This window comes from Balaenoptera physalus, assembly GCF_965194825.1.
Source record: "Balaenoptera physalus genome assembly, chromosome: 3".
Taxonomy (NCBI): domain Eukaryota; kingdom Metazoa; phylum Chordata; class Mammalia; order Artiodactyla; family Balaenopteridae; genus Balaenoptera; species Balaenoptera physalus.
In genome coordinates, this window is record NC_138890.1 from 128,134,432 (window position 1) to 128,158,946 (window position 24,515).

Genomic DNA, 24,515 nt, shown 5'->3' on the forward strand with positions numbered 1-24,515 from the left:
GGCATTAAGAATAGACCACGTGGAATTTGGAATAAGAGGAAAGGGCAGATAAACAAGATCAAGTGCACTCCAGGGTGGGCCATCTCAGGACACATGCTTAAAATAATGAAACTGAGTATTCAAAAGCCAGCCCTGGTTCCACCCAGGTCCCTAAGTTTCCCCTACCATTCCCATTCCTTGGTGATCATTCCCTCTTCTGAAGCCAGAGGGAGGAATTCAGCAAATACTTGTAATAAGAATGTGAACCGTAGAATAATAGATTCAATGAAGATAGAATTTGGTAAAGTATCTGTTTTGCTCAATTTAGGCAACAGAATTGTCTTGAAAAATAATCTTTCCTTTTCTGTTTATAATAGCAAAACATGTTCATTACAGATATTTCAAAAGATACAGAAAAATATATAAAGAAGAAAATAAATACCCACAATAGAACCACCGTTAACCTTATGGTGCATATCTCTTCATCTTTTTTCTATGCATCTTTGTGTATTTTTGATATAATATTGGGATATAATTCGATAGCCTGCTTTTTTTCACTTAACAATATAGCATCAGCTGTAATGGCTATATGGAATTATATGTGAGTAGTAGGATTAAAAAATATGCAAAAACAAAACTGACAATGGGTGCTTTTGCCTTCTAATATGAGAGGTTACATAATTTCTATCAGTGGAGAAAATTATATACTGTGTCATTCCATTTGGAGACTGGTTGGAGACCTAGAAAGTCAAATCTAATCATCCCAATCGTTCTGTGTTTCTAAAGAGCTTAAACCCAGAGTAGACAAATCCTTTGTGAGTGTTTGGATCTACAAGCAGAGGGCTAAAGTCCTGGAGGGTGAAAGAGGTAGAGCAATATGATGGGGACCCGGAGTAATGGAACTTTTCAGGAGTCTACGATGATGCTAAATAACAGTAGCACCCACTCCAACCTCTAGTGCAGGCTGCTGCACACCCAGATGCCCACCAGAGTGGGCTGAGGATAAACCAAGAAAAGAGGACAGGCGATGGGTTTGGGCTGCCTTGCAGTCTGTGAGACGAAAACTGACGTTGACGGAGCCAGAAGTCAGCACTGCAAATGCCTGTAAGAACTTGGCTCCTGGAAATTCATCAGAGTCCTAGAGAGGATATTGAATTTTCCACAGGCTGTCAGATAGAGAGCCTGAGCCAATTTCATTTCAATCTCAACAGATAGGGAAGCTCAGATGCCATGTAGCTATAGTGATGTCCCATAACTTATTTATTCAGTCACCAACCATTGTTCATTTATATTTATGTTTTTTCACTCTTACCAATGAAATGATAAACACTATAGCAGAGACTGCTAGCTAGTCACCAAATCCATGTCCTTCTCCTCTTCCTGAGCACAAAACTAGACTATACCTCCTAGCTTCCTGTGTAATTAGATGTGGCCATAAGACAGAGTTAGAGCCAACAGAAAGTAAATGGAGGTGATGTGCTATCTCTTGGCCAAGGCTTTTAAATAGTGGTGGACTTGATGTTTTCCCTTTCTCCTTCTGCCCACTAGATGCTAAAAATGACAAGGCTCTAGGGAATGATGAGGCCACAGATGGAAGGAGGCTGGATCCCTGAATTACTTCATGGAGGAGAACCTTTTGCCAGCCAGGAATCCCACTTTGAACCGCTTCATGAGTGAGAAAAAGCCATTCTACCTTTTTTTGGCTTATCTGGAACTGCATTATTAGTTTGTCCTAACTCTACAGACATCTTGAAACATCAGTGCTTGCACACCTATCTATACTAGTTAGGACTGTCACTAATTCATGTTCAAGTTTGGAACATTTTAAGGCATTTGGTAAACTATGGCCAAACGGAACCCAGAATTTTGCCTCTGATAATCATTTGAGGTCATTCCAATTCCTGTAACTGTACATAACAGTGTATAAAATGGTTTTCAACTCATCCCTTTATAGAGAAGTAAAAAATATTGATTGAGAATGACTGCACCCTCCCTCTGTACCAGGCATACTATACACTTAGTTTACTACACACATTGAACCACAAAGAGCGACTTTCACTATTAACTGGGCCCAGCTCTTCATTAGAAACCTCTCAGCACCCTTAATCTACATGGCACATCTCCACCTCTTGTCTCCATCTCACACTGTTCTAATCCAGCACCATCTTGTCTGACCCAGGTTGCCCACTGCTGGCTTCAGAGCCCTTGTTATACAGTCACAATTTTTGCTTGCTTGTTTGTTCAAAGTGAGTTTCCAAGTACTTTTAAGTGTTGTCTCTATATGAACTGCTTTCCAGAAAAGGGCCTTTTAGTGGAGTCTTGAAAGCAAAATCTGTATGTTTCAATACTTAGAAATCTCACTGAATCACCTACAGAACAATATAAGATGTGGCATATCCAACCCTGTACATGTAAAAAATGTATATTATAATGTATGACATATAATAAGGACTATAAGAGTAACATCTAACTTTCTTCAATTTTTGTTATTTTTCTCTTTTTTATGCTAAAGTATTGACAATTAAGGGTTTATTTTTCAAGACCGATCCTCTGAAGGCTGACCTCCCAGAACTGGAGTTGCTCTTCTGCAAGGTCCCGAGGAAACTGGCTAAAGCTCACTACTTGAAGCAATATATTCTGGTCAAGCACAAGATTTAGACTCCAGTTCCCCATCTCACCAGGATGGAACTGACGTGGCTAATCCTGCCACGAGCGGGCCAAACATTCCAAAAGGCTTGGACATCAGCCCCTCTAGCTACCACATAGAGAAAGAGCCAGTGATTCCCTAGTCACGGAGCTTAAAAGCTCCACAGCCCAAGGGCTCCTCTCTGGAGTCTGGTGCCTGGTTCTGCCCCATCTTCTACCTAGATGGTCAAGAGTGGACAGACACGCCTTCTACTGCCCCATCTCTGTGGATTTCCCAGGAGAACACTGCTCCAAGAGATTTACCATGTGCTGCTGACCATTTGACTTTGTTTGCATGAAAAGCATATACTTGAATTTGCAGAAGTTAAGATATGGCGCTAACGTACTCGATTTCCTCTCTCACCTACTCTCCAATTTTGTCAATGTGGTGAATGACATTAATGGATGTTCTAGGGTTCAACCATCTTTGCGTTTTTAAGATAAACCAAACTAGATCATTAAAGCTCCACCTACATATATAAGTGTATATACATTATACATTGTTGGGTTTTCATTTCTGTCTGACTCTTCTGGATCCCAAGATTATACTAACTTTACAAGGTGAGCTGAGGAACATTTACTCTTTTCTATTCTCTTGAAGAGTCACTTCAAGATTAGAATTATGTTCCATGAATATTTGGTAGAATTTACCTATAACATAGGTGATTTGGGAGGATTGGTGATTTTTTACTTCTGATCCAATTTCTGTAAGGATGTGGTTTTTGCCAGGGCACTCCAGGAAGCCTTGGGTAACAAGTTCTGTGATCATCACTACCTGTTTCTGCATGTTTCCCTGTCAGAATGTAAGCTCCACGGGGAAGCAACTGTGTTGGTTTCATTGATCACGGGTTTTCCACCTCACAGTACCAGCGTGAAATATATGTGTTGAATTAATGCTTTGTTAAATAAAACATCAAGAAAATCTACTGAAAAGCTATTAGAAATACTAAAAATATTTAATAATATTAACAAAGTAGTAAGCTACAAAGTAATTATGTATAGCCCTCAAATATCCGTATTGACTAGTTTGAAAATATACTGGAATCAAAATTTCCACTCACATTAGCAACAGCAAAAGGTCTAGGAACAAAATTAAGATGAAATGTGCAGATATTAACAAAAGAAAACTAAAAACATGTTTGAGGGACACAATATTTGAATAAATGAGGAGACGTACACATTCTGAAAGTGGAAGACTGTATCTTGTAAAGAGATCAGTGCTCTAAAAAATAAATCCATTAATTTACTTTCAAGTAAAGGAGGGGAAACAGAATACAAAGCCTTATGAGCTAAAACAGTATGATAACAGCATAAGATTCAGTAAATGGATAAATGGAAAAAAGAGAAAGCTCAGTGTATATATATGATGATGGCAGTGACAGTGACAGCAAATACTTACACGTACTTACTATGCGCCAGCTACTGTTCTACATGTTTTATGTTTTTATCCTTAAAACAACGCTGAAAGGTAAAGTACTATTATTAACTTATCCCCATTTTTACAGATGGAAAAACTGAGGCCAAGAAAGTGGAATGGAGGAAGGGACAGGGTTAGTCTGTAGACTTGCATGTAATCTCTGTTTTATACACTGTGCTCATGTCCTCTACCCAGTCTAACATCCCAAAGTCAGCAGCCTCTTTGAGGTTGAAGCTCCCATCTCCTCAGCAAGGGTGGCCACCTGGGGCGGTGGAGGCCAGCGGGAGGCCTGACTTTTTATGCAGACTTCCAAGTAATCCTGCTCTCAGTCCCCACACTCTTCTAGGACACGTGGTACCTCCAATTCCCAAGCCTTTCAGGGTTTCTACAACTTACTGGCCTCCTCCTATGCAGGCAGCCTGGGTTTCAATGATCTTCCCTTTGATCAATCTGTTAACATTTATCTTAATATTTTTCCACCTTTTAAATTTTTTGTGAAAGTCTCATCCACTGCTGTCTCTAGGATTAAGTTTGTAGATGTTGACTTTGTTGATTTCTTCAAATCAAAATTGAGTTTTAAGAGGTAGCCCAAGAAAACTTATTATTTTCAATGTACCATGTTCAACCAGAAGTCCACATATTAATTCACCCTAAGGAAATTATCAGTGAAGAACACAAAGATTTATGTCAAAGAATATTTATTGCTTCTTAATGTATAATGGCAAAAAATGAGGATGGTCAAAATAGCTAACAATAAAGGATTAATTAAAGAACTTAGGGGGCTCTGTGGTGACCAGGAAGCGGTGCCGTTCAGATCTCCTTCAACAGACTACTCCACGGGGGAGAGTTGACTAGAAGCCTCCGGCTGCCATCCCTTTGGATCCACATCAGTGTTCATGCTGAGGTCATGCTTCTTCCCTGCTGCCCTCCCCCACCATTGACTAAACATGGGAGGGGCACCGGAGCCACGCCGCTCTTGTCCAACATGAGAACTGTGCGATGGGCAACCTCTGCCCAAGGGCTGGCTCCCCATCAGCCTAGGCAAGCCCTTCTCAGGACTGTGATGTTCTTCCTGGCCAACCCTTCCTCTTGGTCTCCTTTCACAGGTGTCACACTTGCACCAAGCCCCGGCCTATTCCCGCTCCCTCTCCTTTGTCCTTCACAGAGATTTCTCCCGACATGTTCCTTGTACAGTTAATCCTCTCCTGGCATCTGCTTCTTGGAGGACCTGAACTGACAGAATACCCATCCACCAAATATTAAGGCAGTTATCAAATATTATATTTATAAAAAATGTATAAAGATAGAAAAAATAGGATATAATGCTATCAAAAAATGCCAGTATTCTAAATGTATATACAAATGATCCTGGTTTTGTTTTTTTAAAACCACACAGAGTAAAAGGGGTGTGTGTGTGTACACAAAATCCTTCACACATACACATCACAACATTAAGAGTGTTTATTTCTGGGTGAATGGATTATGAGTTGCTGCTTCTTTACCTTTTTCTTTATTTTCCAATGTTTCAATAGTGAACGTTATTACATTTATAATCAGAAGCAAAGATAAAGTGCGCACACACACACACACACACACACACACACACACTACTCATAAGGACCCTCAATCCCCCTGAGGCAGGATGCTGTCTGAAGGAGCACACTGCTGGCGTCACCTTCGTAGGTCGATGCACAGTAGGCAGGCACAGCTGAGCAGCAAGAAATACAGATTATAATGTCAGCACTCAACAGCTTCAAAAATGTGCTTGGCTGATTCCAGATGTTTTCAAAATCCAAACTGCATTTAGGAATCTTGATGGAGCATCAGAAGGAAATAAAACAGACGGAGAGTCAATCCTACCAAGTCAGTATTTACCCAAACTACTTTATTTTCCATTTTATTACTTAACTGGTAAGCAAGAGTGGTGTCTTCTCCTCCTTGAAGGACAGGCGACTTTCCTCCCAAGCTTGCAAAAGTGAGGTCAGGGGACACCCAGTTGGCACAGGGCACACGCACTGTCCTTCCACTTGGTCACCCTCAAACTTGCTGTTTGTCTCTCCAGCACAGAGCCAGCTCTGGGTTTGCTGTTCCTGAGGAACCCTTGTGAATCAACATGTCAGAACAATGTAACACACCACCACAAGAGTAAGAGCTAACACTCATCACATGCCTACTTTGTGCCAGGTAATGTTCTGAACACTTTCCACACATTAAATAGCTCATTTAACCTTCACAAGAATCCTACTGGAAAAATACTAACACCACTCCTGTTTAACAGAGGAGGACGCAGAGGTGTAGAGAGGTAAAGCAACTCTGCCAGGATCACAGAGCCAGGGTGAGGTGGAGCTGGAGTTTGAACACAGGACGTAACACAGGAGAAATAAGATGGAGAACAAAATGCAACTCAGGGGCACAGCGGCTGTCCTTGACAGAAATGAAAGTTGGACAATGCTAGATAAGCAGCAGGGGAAGTGCGATTCCCCTGGGGAGCAAATCTGGCAAAACAGACCAGAGGATATGGACTTAAAAAAGCAAGGGGGGAAGTCAACAAGGGCCACTATATATGCACTGAGAGACACACAGGTAAAGTGATGCAGACATGCATGAAGTGACAGAGCCAGGGGACACAGTGAACAAGTCCAAGAGGCCATTCTGTGGTGGAAAGGGTCATGGAGAGGAAGGGGGCGAGCATGTGAAGATCAGATCTAAGGGGTGTGAAATTAACAGGGAAATCAATGGCGGAGAGATGGGACTGTCAGCCAAGAGGAAGGAATGGAAACGCAGGGGTACAGATATGTCCACTCTGAAAAAGCAAGAGGCCAAGAAGAGGGAAGCACTGATTGAGAGGGAAGTGCGTCATTTCCTTTTCACTGTTGTTTTAACCCTTACATGATGTCTTCCTCAGCTGCCCTGCCAAACAGTGAGAACAATGAACTCTTCCCCCAGGGCTTCCATGTTATAGGATGAGAAGGGAGCACGCCACTGGAGCCTTGAGTGAGGGTGGATGGTTGGTTTTCTGTACATACTCCGTGCTTTTAGGGATTCTTGCCAAGAATGAGGTGTGATTTCAGGTGAGTAGGTGCCATTTGAGAAGAGAATTCTCCTCCTGCCAAATTATTGTGGCTGTGAAATAAGATCACACATGTAAAGGACACATGCACAGGGCTTGACACTTAGTATGTCCTCAGTGAATAGTGGTCGTGAGCAGGGGGCATCTCTCTCTACTCAGAAACATTCAATGGCTCCCCTCTGTCAACAGGACACAAGTCCAGGTGCCCAACATGGCACTGAAAGCCTGTCGTTGGCGAGGCCCCTGCTTACATTTTTATAACCTTAACCACAGAATTGATTCACTACATTTACATCTTGGCAGCCTTAGTCTTACTCAGCAATGTCAAACAGCCAATGTAAGAGGATTTAAGAATTAAATGACATGGGTCCCCTTCATCACAGAGCTTAGTCATGGATCACAGGAGCTTATCGGCGAACTCAGGTCCAGGTGGGCGAAGTGAGGGAACATCATGAGCTGCATCCTGAAATACTAGTCAAGTTTGCATGAGGTGTGATGCAATGCTGGGTCCCCACTGGAGAGCAGCTTTCTGTTCTGACAGCGGCAGAACAGGAGAGAGACTGGTGAGTTCAAGATCACAGGGAGAAGAGAGGAGAGCATATGTTGTATACTTCCAATTAGAAAAACAAAGCTGGAATATTGTGTTATAGGGTAGATGGCCACAAGTGGTCAGGCTTAAAAATAAGCGAACAGCAGTGGGGACAGGGCCCATTTGGCAAAGCCCAAGGAAACCTAGAGCAAATAAGGAGAAAACAGCTGCAGGCATTGTTCTCCAGGATAACGAAGACTAAAAGCCATGGGGGTCTATATTCCAGACACACAAATCTCATTTTTACCAATCATTCTGTGGCTCAGTGCAAAGAAGCTACTTTTCTTTTATTTGTCTTTTGCTGTTTTTGCCCTTCTCCTGGGAGTTTCCTCCCCTGTGCTCCGTCCCCATCCTGAAGATTCTATTCCCAGTTCCAAACACAGGCACAGGACGTAGGCTTGCCTGACCATCAGGGCATCTCGTTCTTTTGGCCCCAGCAATTGGTTCAGAGTTGGGTCTGTGGCCCAACAAGAACTACTCAGATGCAATAAGACCTTTGTTGGGGCAGTAGGGGAAAAAGCACTTTTTCTGCTGGAATTTCCATAAGGAAGATGACATGTACTTGGAACTGCCCAGGAAGCCAACACTATGGAAAACAGAGCCAAAAAATAGCCAGAAACTGGGTCCACACAACGCTGGATCAAACTGCACCTGAAACCAATATATTCCAACAATGTCAACTAAGGGAGCCAATAAATTCCCACGTTTCTTAAGCCAGGTTGAATTGGGTTCCAGCCTCACAACTAATGGAGTCATAACTAATGAAGAAACAGAAGCTGAGGCTGAAATAAACTTATCTCTGCCAGAGAGGTGGGATGGTCCCTGGGCACGGAGACACAGTCTGCCTCCTGCACCTGCCCAGCATGCAAGAATCTTAACCAAAGGCTGCACCTCACCGGAGGGACAGCAGGTGTGGACTCCCAAAGACCCAACAGCTCTTAGCCCAGACCTGCAAGGAAAATAACCATCCTCCCTTGGATGCAGAGAGACCTCATGCAGGCAGCCAAGAGGGAAAGCCAGCTGTGGGAGACTCTCCAGTTTCTGCCCCATAATCTTCACCACAGCCAGCCCCTCTTGCCCACTGTCCTCAACTCAATCTGTCTTCGCCAGTGGCACTTATCTCATTGCTGTCCCCTGACCACACCGTGTGTTCTCCTGACTCTACATGCTGGCTCCTCCACCTCCTCCTCTTCACCCACCTACCTTGCCCATAATCCATGACCTGGTTCAAATCTTTGCAATTTTCTCTGGCCACAACAACACACATTTGAACTCAGTTTCCTTATCCATAAAATAGGACAATAATCTTTTAGATATTTAGCTATTAAAATATAATAATGATAATTGTAATACTGTAATAGCCAACGTTTATGGAGCATTTTAATATATGTCAGGCACTGCTCTAAGTGCTTTATTTACCTCATTTAACCTTTATGTACCTTTGTGGAAAAAAGCATTGTTTTTACACACGTTTAGGCAACAAAGGCACAGGGAAGTTAAGTAATTTGCACAGCATCTTACAACTAGAAGGTGACAGAGCCATATTTCAAACCAGAGCAGTTTGCTGTCAGAACCTTCATTCTTAACCGCTACATTCACTGCTCTAAATGGTATTAAGATAATGTAAAAGCATGGGATGCAGAAACATCAGAGTCCTGCCCAAACCACTTCCATCCCAAACTGAAAATCCCCTCAGAGAAGTTTAATTACAAGTGACAATGGCAAGATTCTTTTTTTCCAAATTAATATTTTATTATTTGACACCTAGGTATGAGGCCTAAGAAAGACTCTCTCTTCCCTTAAACCTCTATAGGTCCTATCACCAGCCAGCTGCCCAAGCCCAAAGCAATGATAACTGTGCCCCAGGGGCACTCGTGAGAAAAGGTGAACTAGGGCTGGATTAGGATCATTTATCACTCAAACCAGGAACTAAACTAGGTTAACGAACATCCAGATTTGCCCTGACCAGTCCTGGTCCGTGTCTGTTGTCCTGGTGTAGGTACTAATAAGTTCCCAAGTTTGGTGTGAACCATCAGTTAGTTGGTGACCCTAGGCCCACCTATGTGCCAACTAAGAGAGGGCGATCATCATAAACATTCTTTCCTTTCCTCCTATGACTACCTCTCAGATTCACGTTCCCGCTAACATATACCTTCCTGAAACCAGGGAGATGGCATTTCCACGCTGTGGTGGTAACTTCTGGAGCTTACCTTCAGAAGCTCTGAAATGGCTAAGAGCAGACATTAGCTCAGCAAGATGAAATCAAACTATGTTAGTGAGGTTGGGCTGCTATAGCAAAATGCCATAGCCTGGGTGGCTTAAATAATAGACATTTATTTCTTATATCCTTGGAGGCTAGGAAATCCCAGATCAAGGTGCTGGCAGATTGGGTTCCTGGTGAGAGACCTCCTCTGGCTTGTGGATAGCTGGCTTCTCACTGGGTCCTCACAAGACAGAGAGAGAAAGAAAGGGCTCTGGTGTCTCTTCTTTTTATAATGGCACTAATCACATCATGGGGGCCCCACCTTCAACCTCATCTAAACCTGATCATCTTCTAAAGGACCCACCTCCAAATACCATCATGGGGGAGGAAGGGAGGGGGTTTATGGCTTCAACCCATGGATTTGGAGGGAACACAAGCATTCAGTCCCTAACAAACAAACCAAAAAACCTCACCCCAATTCCATTACCCGTCTCAAATAGTACTTAGCTGTGTCTCACTTCACTCAGGTCTCTGCTTGAATGTCACCTCACGAGGCAGCTTTCCATGACCAGCCTTTCTAAAAAAACACTAAGCACTGCCAGCTTCAGTCTTCCCAGTCCTCACACACAGCTTAATCTTTCTTCTTAGCAACACTACGTGTGTGTGTGTATAAAATATCTTTGTCTTGCCTAGTGAAAATGTTCCATAAGAGCAGTCCCAAGGAGAAAGCTGTCTGGAATTTCGTGGCAGAAGCTATGCCAGCTACTCCTTTTCCCCACCACACAGCCCTTCCTCAGCGGGCGGTGAGGATAAACGTTTTCAAGCATGTGTGGTGTGTATAAACTGACATTCTCAAATCATCCATGGACTCACACAAAACTTGTTTTATTTGTGTAACAGTATATTCTTTCCTTAACCAGGGAGGCCCATTCCTACTCAGCATTGGGAAAATGAAATTTGCCCCAAACCAGTAAATTCAAACCACAGTGGCACTTTTTTAGTTACTACTAATTGAAAATGTGGTCCTTCTTGTGTAAATATTCAAATTCAGGTACTTTGTTACGACTGACTGTCCAGTTTAAAGGGCTTCCTCTGGTTAAACTCTAAGTTACCTGCCACCTCCTCTGGTTTAACTCTAAATCACCAGAAGGCCTCGCCCTGGCCCGTCACGGGGCAGCAGTGGCTGCTGGGGGAAGGTGAGGGTCATTTACATGACCAGCGGGCTCAGCTGCTCCGGCCTCACCCCACCTCCAGTGAGAGGCGGATACCAGCCTTGTTGCCAGAGTCACCGGAGCCTCACGGGAGACTTCTCCAAGCTCTGACCTTGGCGGGGGGGGGGGGCGGAAATAGGCCAAGTGCCCCTCCCAGACACTTGACCTCTGCTTTCCAGGAAGCCCCCACTTCTCTTTCCTGCTTGGGGGCCAGTAGGGGCTGCAGCGGGGAGGGGACCAGGCAGCTTCGCTGGTCTGCTGTACGGTTTCCTCCACTCCTGCCCAAGGTGCACCATGCCTCGCCTTGTGCCTCACCTCATGATCTGGGGACCTTTGTTCTCTGCAATCTGAGGGGGCTGGTGATGAATGAAGAACAGCAAGCGTCACAGCTTCACACTCCATCACAAGTAAGGCCACAAGAAGAAGACTTTCTATGTACAGCTCCACTCCCCACACCCAAGTGCTCTGTAACACGCAAAGGTCTACCCACCCATGAGGGAGTCTTGTGCCTGGTTCCAATCGTTCCTGATTTCCTCCTGCCTTGTTCTGATAACATTTTATCCTGGGGTGTTTGTTCTCTGCAGAGATGACAAGGCAGGAAGCATACGGGTCCTGATTTATCCTCCACTGCACAGACGTTGGAGCTGAAAGCCCAGCTTCAAAGTTTTGCTCTGCCACCTGCTTGCTGTGTGACCTTGAGCAAATCACTCAACCGCTTGGACACAATGTCTTCTCTGTGGAGGGGGTAGTATCATGAAAAGTAAATAAGTTAGTAGGTGTAAAGCTTTAGGACCATTCCGGGCATATAGTAAGTACTGGGCCATAGTTACTCAATGAACAAGGCTAGCCTCTGGAGGTCGGGGCTGCTGCTGTATCTGCAGAGCGTTCAAATGATTCAGCCAAATTGCATTATCTTCATGGCACCTCCTCTGCAGGCTGTCCCTGCATGCTCAACTGGGATGGCATTAGTGGCCCTTAGCAGGAAGGGGGGCCCGGTGATCTCTGAAGAGATTGTCTGACTTGGGTCCTGGGATGTTGGCAGAATTGCTTTTCAAAAATTTGGCTTTGCAATTTTTAATTGCTCGATCTTGGTTTTTCTGGCCCAAAGAACAGAGCTTCCTACCCTCAGACCTCTCCTGAGAGAAGTCCTTAGCCTTGACAAGGAAGGCTACTTCGCACATGCCAACATCTGCTTCCAGCAAACACAGGCAGGTCATTTGCATAAATCACGCAGACCTGGCAACTACGAAGGGGTGATGGGGTTACCTAGACAGGATTCTTTATCCGTTTGAAGTAATCACAGTTCTGATATTGTGCTCTTTTTGCCTTTTGCCTGGACAGCGGTGAGATGCAGAGAATCTTGGTGAGCAGAGACAAGCTGGGCAGCCGGAGGTGGGCAGCCTTCCAGGGCCCAGGTCCTGGCCGGCCACATGTACACTGCACCCTGTGGGCATGTGCACTGGCAAGGATGGCCTTAGAAGCTGGAGGAGGGAGCACCTCTCCCTTCGCCTGGAGGTTTTGGCTTACAGACCCATGAAACACCAGTGTGGGCTCTGGCGGGTCTTTTTCTTTCAGACGAGCCAAGACCATGCAAATCCTAGAGAGAGAGAGAGACTGTGCCTGTGTGTGGGGATGGGGCAGCGGGAGAGGTGGTGCATGCGTGGGAAGGCTGTGTGAAGGCCAGAGCAGGCCGAGTGTGAGAGGCTGCATGGCACAGGGAGGGGAGGAGGGATAGCGCCTGGTGAGTACGGGTGAGGAGGCCGGGGAGGGAGATGGCCGATGGATGGCTCGGGGGCCATGCAATGACGTGGTGAAGAGCATGGCCCGAGGTCAGGCGGCCCAGTTGATATCAGCGACCAGCCGTAGGACCCAGGGCCTTTCTCAGCCTATTTTCATAACTGGAAAATGGAGGAAATAATACTCATATTGTGAGAATCATATTAAATAGCACCACCATCAAAATTATCTTTGTCATTGTTGTTTGCTGGATTATAATCATGGGTGCAGAGTGAAGGGAGGTATTCTTTGAGGACTAGGAGCACCTAGTGAGTGACTTTGAACCACTCTGACTCTGACTTTTATGTGATTTTTCAATGAAAGTAGAATCCCATATATTCATCTACAGTGAGAAGTACAACTTGAGAGGAGACCAGACCCTCGTGTTCCACCAGCACACACTGTTTCTGAAGACGGGCTCCAGGGGGATAATGGCCCAGTTGAGTTACCCCAAGGCTCTCTCTCCCCTGAATTTTACGGCACTGACAACTCCCACCTCTAAGGAGTCTGATCTTCTGGTTTGACATGTTAGAATCACACTGGAAAATTACACAGGGGGGTGATATGTAATTTGATATGATTTAATGGTGTTAGACAATAGTGGTTAGGAACTCTGCATGTGAGAGTAAGACAAGGGAAGGGTAAGCAGCAAGGAAGGACCAGGGAAGGGAAAGAGAGGCGCAGGAGAAATACCCAAAGGCTGAGTAGCCAGGAGCATGTAACTGCACAAGCTTTAAGCCACAGCCAGCCAGCAGCAGAGAATACAATTCAATCAAGTGTCCAGTCGGCCCCTGGAGCCTCTGTGGCAAAATATTATATCTCTATTTTACACCACATGGGGTTTGCTTAAATGTCTTTTAGATGGTTTATTGTGGGAGAGGGCAACCTTATGAAAGAATAGGTATCATATACATACTTCAGGACTCCGAAAGAAATGTAGAAGGAAGTATGACTTGCTACTTTTTCTAACAAAAATGGAAATTTGTAATTTCTGTTAATAAAAAGGCTGCCACCACATGAAAAGATGCTCAACATCACTAACTATTAGAGAAATGCAAATCAAAACTACAATGAGGTATCACCTCACACCGGTCAGAATGACCATCATCAAAAACTCTGCAAACAATAAATGCTGGAGAAGGTGTGGAGAAAAGGGAACCCTCCTACACTGTTGGTGGGAATGTAAATTGGTAGAAAGGTTATGGAGAACAGTGTGGAGGTTCCTTAAAAAATGAAAAATAGAACTACCATATGATCCAGCAATCCCACTCCTGGGCATATATCCGGAGAAAACCATAATTTGAAAAGATACATGCACCCCAATGTTCACGGCAGCACTATTTACAATAGCCAAGACACAGAAGCAACCTATATGTCCATCAACAGAGGAATGGATAAAGAAGATGTGGTACATATATTCAATGGAATATTACTCAGCCATAAAAATGAATGAAATAATGCCATTTGCAGCAACATGGATGGACCTAGAGATTATCATACTAAGTGAAGTAAGTCAGACAGAGAAAGACAAATATCAATATGATATCACTTATATGTGGAATCTAAACAAATGATACAAATGAACTTATTTACAAAACAGAAACTGACTCATAGATCTCGAAATCAAACTTAGAAACATGGGGGAAGCAATAAATTAGGGGATTGTGATTAACATATACACACTACTATATATAAAATAGATAATTAATAAGGACCTACTGTATAGCACAGGGAACTCTATTCAATACTCTGTAATGGCCTATATGGGAAAGGAATCTAAAAAAGAGTGGATATATGTACATGTATAACTGATTCACTTTGCTGTACACCTGAAACTAACACAACATTGTAAGTCAACTATACTCCAATAGAAATTTAAAAAAAAAAAAAAAATTGCTGCCGCAGTGTTTTCTGTTCAGTGAGGTAGAGACCCCAGGATGGCCTGCCCAGGCCTGCATTACCAGACCCACAACTGAGAGGCTCTGGGTCAGTGAGCTGGGTCTGGTGGGACCTCAGGAGACTTTCTAGAGCTGGGAAAGCCTGGGAAGACTGTGGGCATCAACAGCCCTTGCAGTGAGCGTGCAGGCTGCCAAGCCCTCACTGGCTACAATGGAGAGTTTCCTCTAGACCCCCCTTGGTTGGGCCTGCGTCCCAGCTCACTCTGCTCTTCACGGTGGAAGCCTGGAGGGTACCGTGCTCGTCCCCCCTGCCCTAAACGGCAGTCCAGAGCATCTGCCTCACGTCCCTGCTGCCTAGTAAAGAAGGCTCCTCAAAGCCATTTGTGGCAACTGTCCAGCAGCTTCATCACTGCCTCCTAACCTGCTGCCTTCCTGCCCAGGTCTGCTCTCAGACCCTCAGTCTTGATTTTGGCTCTTGCCTATAGCCCTTATCTAGCTGTCTGGACTTGGAGCTCCTGGGTAGGGTAAGAGCCTGAATCTGAGCACTCTCTCCAGACTCTGGATCTTCTGCCCTGGGCGTGCTGAAGAGAAGCCATGCTAGTTTCGGTTCTTGGAATGCAACTCTGTGCCCTGGGTCATGGAAGCGTGGCCGGGCTGCCCTAATTACAACTGCTGAGATTTATCCTATGCTTCTGTCTATGGAGGAAGAGATGCAGGTACTCCCAGAACAGAGAACTCTTTCCAAAAACTCTTGTCTGTCTTCTGATAATTTACTAAGCGGTTAGATCTTTCTTGCTAAAGAGAAAACAGCCAAGGGTTTTTAATGCCAAGCTTCCACATTTGTGGAGTTGTGTAGGAAGTACTGCTTCTAAGTGAAGCGAAGGTGGATGAATCTTATGAAGTCTAATCAAGCATATTTGATAAAGCCAGGACAGGAAACAGAACGGTTAAGAACTAGTGAGAAAGTGTCTCTGCTGTTCTTTGATGTTTATTCCTTTATGTATCTTTTTAAAATGCAGCACTTAGTAATGCTTACATAGCATAGCTGCTTTCCTTAGAGAAAAAAAGGTATTAATTGAAAATCTTACAATTCTGATTTGAATCTCATATATTAAAGTACATCTCTAAGTATTTATTCTAGTGGTTATAACCCTTTATGCATCAGAAATAACTAGGAAGCATATTAAAAATACAGATGTTGAAGCCTCATGCTCATAAATTCTGGACCCAGGCGTTTGCTCTGTCAGCATATGTGATGTTTGCGAACCACCAGTGTAGTGCCTCTCAAATTTTAAAGTGCATATGAATCATCTGGGACCTTGTTAAAAAATATCGATTCTGACTCAGTCGGTCTGGGGTGTGGTCTGAGATTCAGTGATTCTAACAAGGTCGCAGTCTGAGTCTGATGCTGCTTGGTTCGTACATCACATTTTGACTAGAAGGCATGGACCATGGAACCAGGTGCAGCCACTCACCTGATGGCAGCTGGGCCCAAATTGGAGGCTAGGTACCTGAGAGAAAATAATCAGACTCCTCAGGATGGACTCTTGACACTAAGTCGTGGAATGATTAACAATGGACTTTACCTACATCATCTCAGTAAATCTGCACATAAACTACACAAGATCAATATTATTATATATATATTTTTGGATGAGAAACCCAAGACTCAGAAAGTCATACAGCTAGTAAGTACATATATTGGTTCTCTATGGCTATTTTACAAATTACCACACACTTAGTGGCTTACAACACAACTTTATTATCTTTTGGTTCTAGAGTTCAGAAGCCCCAAAATCAAGGCATTGGCAGGGCTATATTCCTTCTGGGGGCTCAAGGACAGAATCTACTTTCTTTCCTTTGCAGCTTCCGGAGGCCACCTGCATTCCTTGGCTCATGGTCCCTTCCTCCATCTTCAAAGTCAACAACATCTCCGACCTTTTTCCCTTCATCTCTAAGCACTGCTGGGAAAGCATCTCTGCTTTTAAGGACTCAGGTAGTTAGACTGAGCCCCTCTGAATGATACGGGACACTCTCCCACCTCAAGGTCTGTACCTTAATCAAACCTGTAGAGTCCCTTTTGCCATCCCAGTTTCCAGGGATTAGGGTACAGACATCTTTGGGGCCCATTATTCTGCCTACCATGGGGGGGAAAGCAAGATTTGGAGCCTGGAATCAAATTCAGATCTGATTCCAAAGTCCATGCTCCTTCCAGTACACAACTCAAAACACCAGCTAAATTGAATGTCGTTGTTGTTATGTTTTCTGGAGGCCAAATGGAGAATGGAGCTTAAGTTTAGTGCAGCTGTAGGACGCCTGAATTCTATTATCATTTTTAATTGAACTCAATGGTGCCATAGTAGATTTTATTTGCTGCAATTCATTTTGCATTCTCCTTAGTCTCATCAAAACAGGCCTGCTGTGCAAGTGCAGATTCACACAAACATCTAAGTGTGGTTCCTGGTTGTTATTTAACCTAACTAAAACATTAAGATGGAAACCAAGGAACATCTTTCAGATTTGGCAACGAATTATTTATACTTTCAAGCAACAATGTGGAAGCAAGATTAGTAAATGAACCTTGAGTATTTGACTGCCTTGCAGGGAGCTTGTGACTACTGAGGGGCTATGTTCACCACATCAAACTCCCCACCACCATAGTAGCAAGGTGCTCCTGTCTGCAGAGATTCAGCCTTAAATGGAGGCAAAACTCCTCCCACTCTTCGTGAGCGCATTCAGAACTAGGTTTTCTTTTTAAGAGCAGCAAGTTCATCCACGGAACTGGGGCTTCTAGTTATCAGAAACATTATCATCAGGACAATGGGAACAGAGAAATATTTAGTATGGGTTCTTTTAAATCCATCTATTAGGGGTTGAATTGTGTCCCCCCCCCAAAAATGAATTGTTGAAGTTCTAACCCCCAGCACCTCAGAATATGGCCTTATTTGGAAATGGGGTCATTGCAGATGTAGTTAGTTGAGATGACTGCTGTCCTTATAAGAGGAAAGAGGCAGGGGGAGAAGGTGCCCATGTGACAAGACGCAGAGACTGGAGTGATGCATCTATAAGCCAAGGAATGCCAAGGAGTCAGTAGACACCAGAAGAGGCAAGGAGGGATTCTCCCTTACAGACTTCAGAAGGAACCAGCCCTGCCCACACCTCAGTTTTGGACTTCTAGCCTCCAGAATCATGAAAGAATAAATTTGTTGTTTTCAGCCACCCAGTTTGTGGTACTTTGTTACAGCAGCCCTAGGAAACTGACACACTTATCTTTAAGGATGTTGTTACAATTTATATTTCTCACTTTACAGAATGGATGTATTTCTGAAAAGGTAAATGAAAATACATCAAACAATGATTGGAACATGACTTGAACACTGGAGATGTAGTCCCAGAGAATGATTTTGACTACAAGATGTTACTTAAATCACAACACAGAAATCTTGCCAAAACACCATTCATGGAGCTTCCCTGGTTGTGCAGTGGTTAAGAATCTGCCTGCCAATGCAGGGGACACAGGTTCAAGCCCTGGTCCAGGAAGATCCCACATGCTGCGGAGCAACTAAGCCCGTGCACCACAACTACTGAGCCCACGCACCTAGAGCCCATGCTCCGCAACAAGAGAAGCCACCACGATGAGAAGCCTGTGCACGGCAAGGAAGAGTAGCCCCTGCTCACTGCAAATAGAGAAAGCCGCACACAACAATGAAGACCCAATGCAGCCAAAAATAAATAAATTAATTAATTACTTAAAAACAAACAAAACCGCCATTCATTATGAAGTTGAACTTAGCAAAACAGGCATTTCCTAGTCTGGTTTCAGGAAGTTCTAAAATGACATTATATAGAGCATGAACACAGCTCAGCAGTGGCAGTAACAGTCAAATGAGAACCCACTCACTTGTAAAGCGCCTACTATGTGCCAGGCACTGTGCTAGGTGCTTTTCAGACATATTTTTCCAGACTATTACTCCTCCCTTTTGTAAAACAAAAGAAAAACAAACCTTTTCCTTTGGGTGTTGACCTCCTGCAAGGGTAGAAGCAGTGGAATGACTAATATAATCGAGTAGAAATCTCTGCCACGGTCCCATTCTGACCCTTGTCATCACTGAAACTGCTCCTCCTTCCGAAGCAGTAACCTCAGTATCTCTGTCTCTCATTACCTCTGCCTGCCAGTCCTTCCAAGTTACTTATTAGCCACTCCTGCAACCACTGTTCTAACCCCATCAGGATCTGCAGTCCTTTGAACCTCCCATTTACCCTATCTTTTGCCTTCGCCTGTCTTTACTTCCTTTTCATTCATCTTAGAATTCATTGTCCATCATCTGGCTCCAAATCCTGCATCCTCTTCTAACAGCATCATCCACTAAAACCCAACTCTGTGGCTACAGCGGAACAGAACAATACTGCTGGAGAAAGTCACACATAGCTGTTTACCACAAACATATGTTGCTTTTATAATGAGGAAAAAAATGTTATTAAAAAGCAATTGACCATGTAATTGGCTTGAAAGGTTTTTGCATTTTATCAGCTTTTCAACTGCTATCTCTAAATTATTTTAGAAACAAAATTGCTAGTCTTTTGAGTTTTCCTTCTCTGAATGCTCATCTATAGGTTATTTATTTATATATATATATATATAACCTATGGAAGGCCATATGGAGAGTACATTGGACTGTTTCGGCTCCAACATATGGCTTGGAAGTTTTCACTCCAGTCCTTACAGGAAAAACCTGGACAAGCTGAAAACCAATGACTTTTCTTGGACTCATCAGAGAACTGAGTTTGCAGGGCAAACTGCCTCCCCAAAATGCGGAGAGACAGGCAAATCCAGAGTCACAGCCAAAAGCTACTTACTTGGAGCAGAAGTGCCAGAGCCATAAACTGGTAGTATCAATTCTGGGGACCACAGTCTTAGGGGAAGCCCTTACTTTGGTGAGTATTACCTCCAGGAGCCCCACCAATTTCTCCTGGTGAAATCAGAGGAAGATTCACTCATGGCTCTGGCAGGTGGAGGGGAAGGATCATGCCTGTGAAATATACCCAGAGCTTTCTCCATAACAAAGGCCTAATCCCCAGGGAAAAGACTTTACCAGACCCTTGTCCTAAAGCATGGGAAAAGGGCATTCCTCTCACTCCAGCCCCTTCTCACCTTCGTGTCTTACCTCAGAGGGACGAGAGGCCTATCCAAGAAGAAACACGTGGGACTTCCCTGGCGGCGCAGTGGTTAAGAATCCGCCTGCCAATGCAGGCGACACGGGTTCGAGCCCTGGTCTGGGAAGATCCCACGTGCCGCGGAGCAACTAAGCCCGTGCGCCTCAACTACTGAGCCTGTGCTCTAGAGCCCACGAGTCACAACTACTGAAGCCCACACGCCTAGAGCCCGTGCTCCACAACAAGAGAAGCCACCGCAATGAGAAGCCCACTCACCGCAACGAACAGTAGCCCCCGCTCGCCGCAACTAAAGAAAGCCTGCACGCAGCAGCAAAGACCCAACACAGCCAAAATTTAATTAATTAATTATTAATTATTTTAAAAAAAGAAAAAGAAACACATCGTGGTCACAGGCCAGACACTCAAGCCCACTAAGACTTAAGATTTAATCATAAGATCAGAGGACATTCCCCTCCCACACACTTTTCCACCACACCAACAGGGCTCCAGTATAACGGTGGATTGCTGCTAAAAGAGATACCAGACACAGGTCCTCTCTGAGAAGAAGTACTTAGGGAAGCCCAAAGTCAAAGAGGGGAAACAAAAACAAGAACCCTAGGACAATTTGAAACCTCTGGCACCAAGAGCTAACATTAAACATTAAACACAGCCTAACTCCTAGCCAGATTAGCATACATGCTCACACTAGAAGATCATTTATCTCAGTTCCTATTACCCAACACAGTATGTCCAGCTTTCAACCAAAAATTAAAAGGCATGCTAAAAGGCAGATCAAGATCTGTGATCAAGCAAGAAATCAGAGATCTCGGGCAAGCATCAGAATGAGACTCATATATAACATAGATGTTAGAATTCTCAGACAGGGAATTTTAAATAGCTACCATTAGTATGTCATGGGCTGTAATGAAAAAGACAACATGCATGAAGAGATGGGTATTGTAAGCAGAGAGACAGAAATTCTAAGAAAGAATCAAAAGTAAATGCTAGAAGTCAAAAACCTTGTAACAGAAATAAACCAAAAACTGACATCTAGGCATATCATATTTAACCTTCAGAAGAGCAAAGACAAGGAGAAAAATCTTGAAAGAAGTCAGAGGAGGGAGGGAAAACCATTTTACCTACAGAGGAACAAGGATAAGAACAACAGTGGGCTTATTTTCAAAAACTATGCAAGGAAGAAGAAATACTAATCTAGAATCCTACATTCAGCAAAGGTGTCCTTCAAAAGTGAAGGATAAGTAAAGACCTTCTCAAGCAAACAAAAACTGAGAGAATTCATCATCAAAAGACCTACCCTGCAAAGAAACGTTAAAAGGGTTAGGATTAGGAAAATTAGATACATCAGAAATTTAGATCTACATGAAGAAAGGATGCTTATTGGAGAAGAAATAAATGAAGGTAAAATCAAACCTTTGTGGCTTTTTTTAATTCTTAATTGATCTGAAAGGTAACTGTTTAAAGTAACAGTAACACTGCATTGGGTGACTACAGCACATAGATGAGTGAAATGAGCGACAGCAACATGTAAGGAGCGGGATGGGAGAAGTGGGAACACTGCTATAAGGTACCTACACTACACAGGAATACTGCCATTTGAAGGTGGACTTAGATTAGTAAAAATGTAAATTGTAAACCTAGGCAACCATTAACATTTTAAAAAAGAGATATAACTGAAAGTACATTGGAAGAGGTGCTAGGGACCCAAGGCTGTAGGCCTCACCTTTCAGGGCCCATTTCCTCACCTGTGAAACGGTAAGGTTAGAATGGAGCCTCTCTCTCTGATTCCCTTCCTGCTCTGAAATTCTTTAACTAAAAACATTAAAATAAAACAAACAAACAAAAAAAATAAAAAGCCTATCTTCTGCCTTTACATATATCTACAAGGAGGAGCCTTTTGAAAGGTATAAAAATAATCAATATCCTAATCTATTACTGCAGTAAGTTTAAGTTTGGGTTTCCATATTTCCATACTGTGAGTTGCCTTTAGCAGGCTTATCTAGTAAGTCTAATAAAATATTGGATTTGCTCACCTGGTTCAGCACTTCTCAATGCATTGTGTGTGAGTAAAGAACACACAAGGCTGAAGGAAAGGCCATTTCACAGTACTGATTTCACTGCCAGAGACAGCACAAGGCATATGCCTTTCAATCCAAAAGAGAAAGAAACCCAGCTGCGTTCCTTGACTAAACAGAACTCATAATTAGTTTGTGATTACCTCCTGAACTGTCAATAGACTTTCCTTTCCTGGCTGGCTGTCAATACGCTTCTGAGCTCAGAGTATACATTTATGAGCTACAACTTCGCTGTCAATCAAAAAGTTTTGCTCTTCTAGATTATTGCTTAAGTTGCAATGTTCATTAAAAAAGAAAGAAAAAAAAGTCACTTTAGGGCCAGCCCAGAGAGCACTGTGGAAATGACCTGCCCCTTCGGAAATGAGATACTGATCTTGCCTCAGGCTAAAGCTATTGAGAAAACAAACAGCTCACTTGCAGGTCTACTCACAGCTCACCTCCAGACTTACCTGCTTTAACCCCTTTCAATAAAAAACCCCAACAAGCAGACTTCTAGTCATAAGGCTAATTTCCAGCTTTAAAACATCGTCCTAGTGGCAGACAGATATAAATGCTTTAAGCCTCACAGGACTCATAACCTGTTCTAGCAGTTACTTGCATTCTATTTTTGCCCTACCGGGAAATTAAAGTGGCATGAAAATCAATGCTTCACTTTGAAGGAAAAGAGGGCTGGATGACCAGATATCAATACATTCCTTCTTGGATTAGACAGTTCTTCAAAGCACACTTGGCTAAATAACTTGCAACAGGCCCAAATGAGTTGGATGCAGGCATTAACTGGAACAAGGAACAAATCTTGCTTGTTAAAGATCTTTGGCTAACTGGAGACGCTCTACTTGTTACAGTAAGAAAGGATTCAAGAGAAAATGTAGTCAATGACTCTCAGTTCTGAATTTTATCCAAGTGCTTCAGACCATAAGGAGTCTCCTAGGCCAGGAGTTCAACTGCCCAGAAGCAAAATCAGAGAAATTCAGACCAATAGCTACAGCTCTTTTCCAGGGTATTAGGGTATTCACCACAAGGGCTCAAAAGCTCAACTTCAGACAACTGCATGGGGCTATCATGGGACATGAGGTTCTGCATACTAACCTGGATGTGTTTGGGACAGAATGCAGTTTCTTCTTAAGAGGAAAAAGGTAACTTTGGACTGCCGTTTCAGATGTCACAGTCCTATGGAGGTACAGAGATCAGAGATTCACATTTAAGGAATGATTATTTTCTTTTCTCTCCCCATTTTGCCAGCTGATCCTAAACCACACTAAAAGAAAATGTTCTAAAGTGTGGCATGTTTCTGTCTTTTAAGCTCAGACCAAAAATGATAACGTATTTGTGAAGTGTTTAAAAAAAACCTATTTGTTACATATTTGCATCTTTGCCAACCGTTTACAAATCCAAAAACAACAAAGAGAAAGGCAGTTGTTTGTCTTCATTTCTTCATTTTTAGGTGGCATGTGAGTTCAGGTTATATAGGTGTTCACAAAGATCTACATACTTTTTAAAAACACAAGGGGGCAGGGGAGATAGAGAGAGGGAAAGAGAAAGAGACGACTCTTGGCTGAGGTGTGCCATAACAATAATGGAGTTTATGAGACTTAGGAGGGTTGATGAAATGCGCACCAGCTTCAATCTACCTTTCCATAGCTTGGTCATTGACTTATCTAGGTTAAAATAAAATTGCAGAACTTGCTGTAAATGAAAAGGCAAGTAGAGGTTAAGAGTTCTAAGGCCAAAACAAAACAAACAAAAATACCACTGGAAATTTCTAGTACTGTAAGGTCTTTGAAAAATTATGGAGCGGCCTGGTGAGCACCACCTTATCCACTGTAGCATCATCAACAGAGAGACAACCTGACATTCTGTGCATCCTGATGTGACACCATGCAAGTACATTACCAATGGAGTCTTGTTGCCAAAAATGTTAACCTGAATCCAGTTACAAGAAAACAATTAGAACACTGCAGAGTAATGGAGATTCTACAAGACAGCTACCGTGGAGGGGTCTGGGCAAGATGGCGGAAGAGTAAGACGCAGAGATCACCTTGCTCCCCACAGATACATTAGAAATACATCTACACGTGGAACTGCTCCTACAGAACACCCACTGAACGCTGGCAGAACACGTCAGACCTCCCAAAAGGCAAGAAACTCCCCACGTACTTGGGTAGGGCAAAAGAAAAAAGAAATAACAGAGACAAAAGAATAGGGACGGGACCTGAACCAGTGGGAGGGAGCTGTGAAGGAGGAAAGGTTTCCACACACTAGGAAGCCCCTTCACGGGTGGAGACTGCGGGTGGCAGAGGGGGGAAGCTTCGGAGCCACGGAGGAGAGCGCAGCCACAGGGGTGCGGAGGGCAAAGCAGAGAGATTCCCGCACGGAGGAGCGGTGCTAAGCAGCACTCACCAGCCCGAGAGGCTTGTCTGCTCACCCGCCGGGGTGGGCG

At 43.6% G+C, this 24,515-nt stretch overlaps 1 protein-coding gene across 2 annotated transcripts in view; it reads right to left on the minus strand.

Moving 5' to 3' along the window:
* Positions 1-6,103: 6,103 nt before the first annotated feature.
* Positions 6,104-24,515, minus strand: part of IPO11 (importin 11) — a 239,983-nt gene continuing 221,571 nt past the window's right edge. The window contains exon 30 of one of the 2 annotated variants that reach the window (XM_082457116.1): positions 6,104-6,181. In XM_082457116.1, the coding sequence (XP_082313242.1) occupies positions 6,119-6,181 (63 nt within the window). In that variant the 3' untranslated portion in view covers positions 6,104-6,118. Of the gene's footprint in view, positions 6,182-23,215; positions 23,246-24,515 lie in introns of those variants that run through there. The other variant, XM_082457118.1, reaches the window with a different exon arrangement.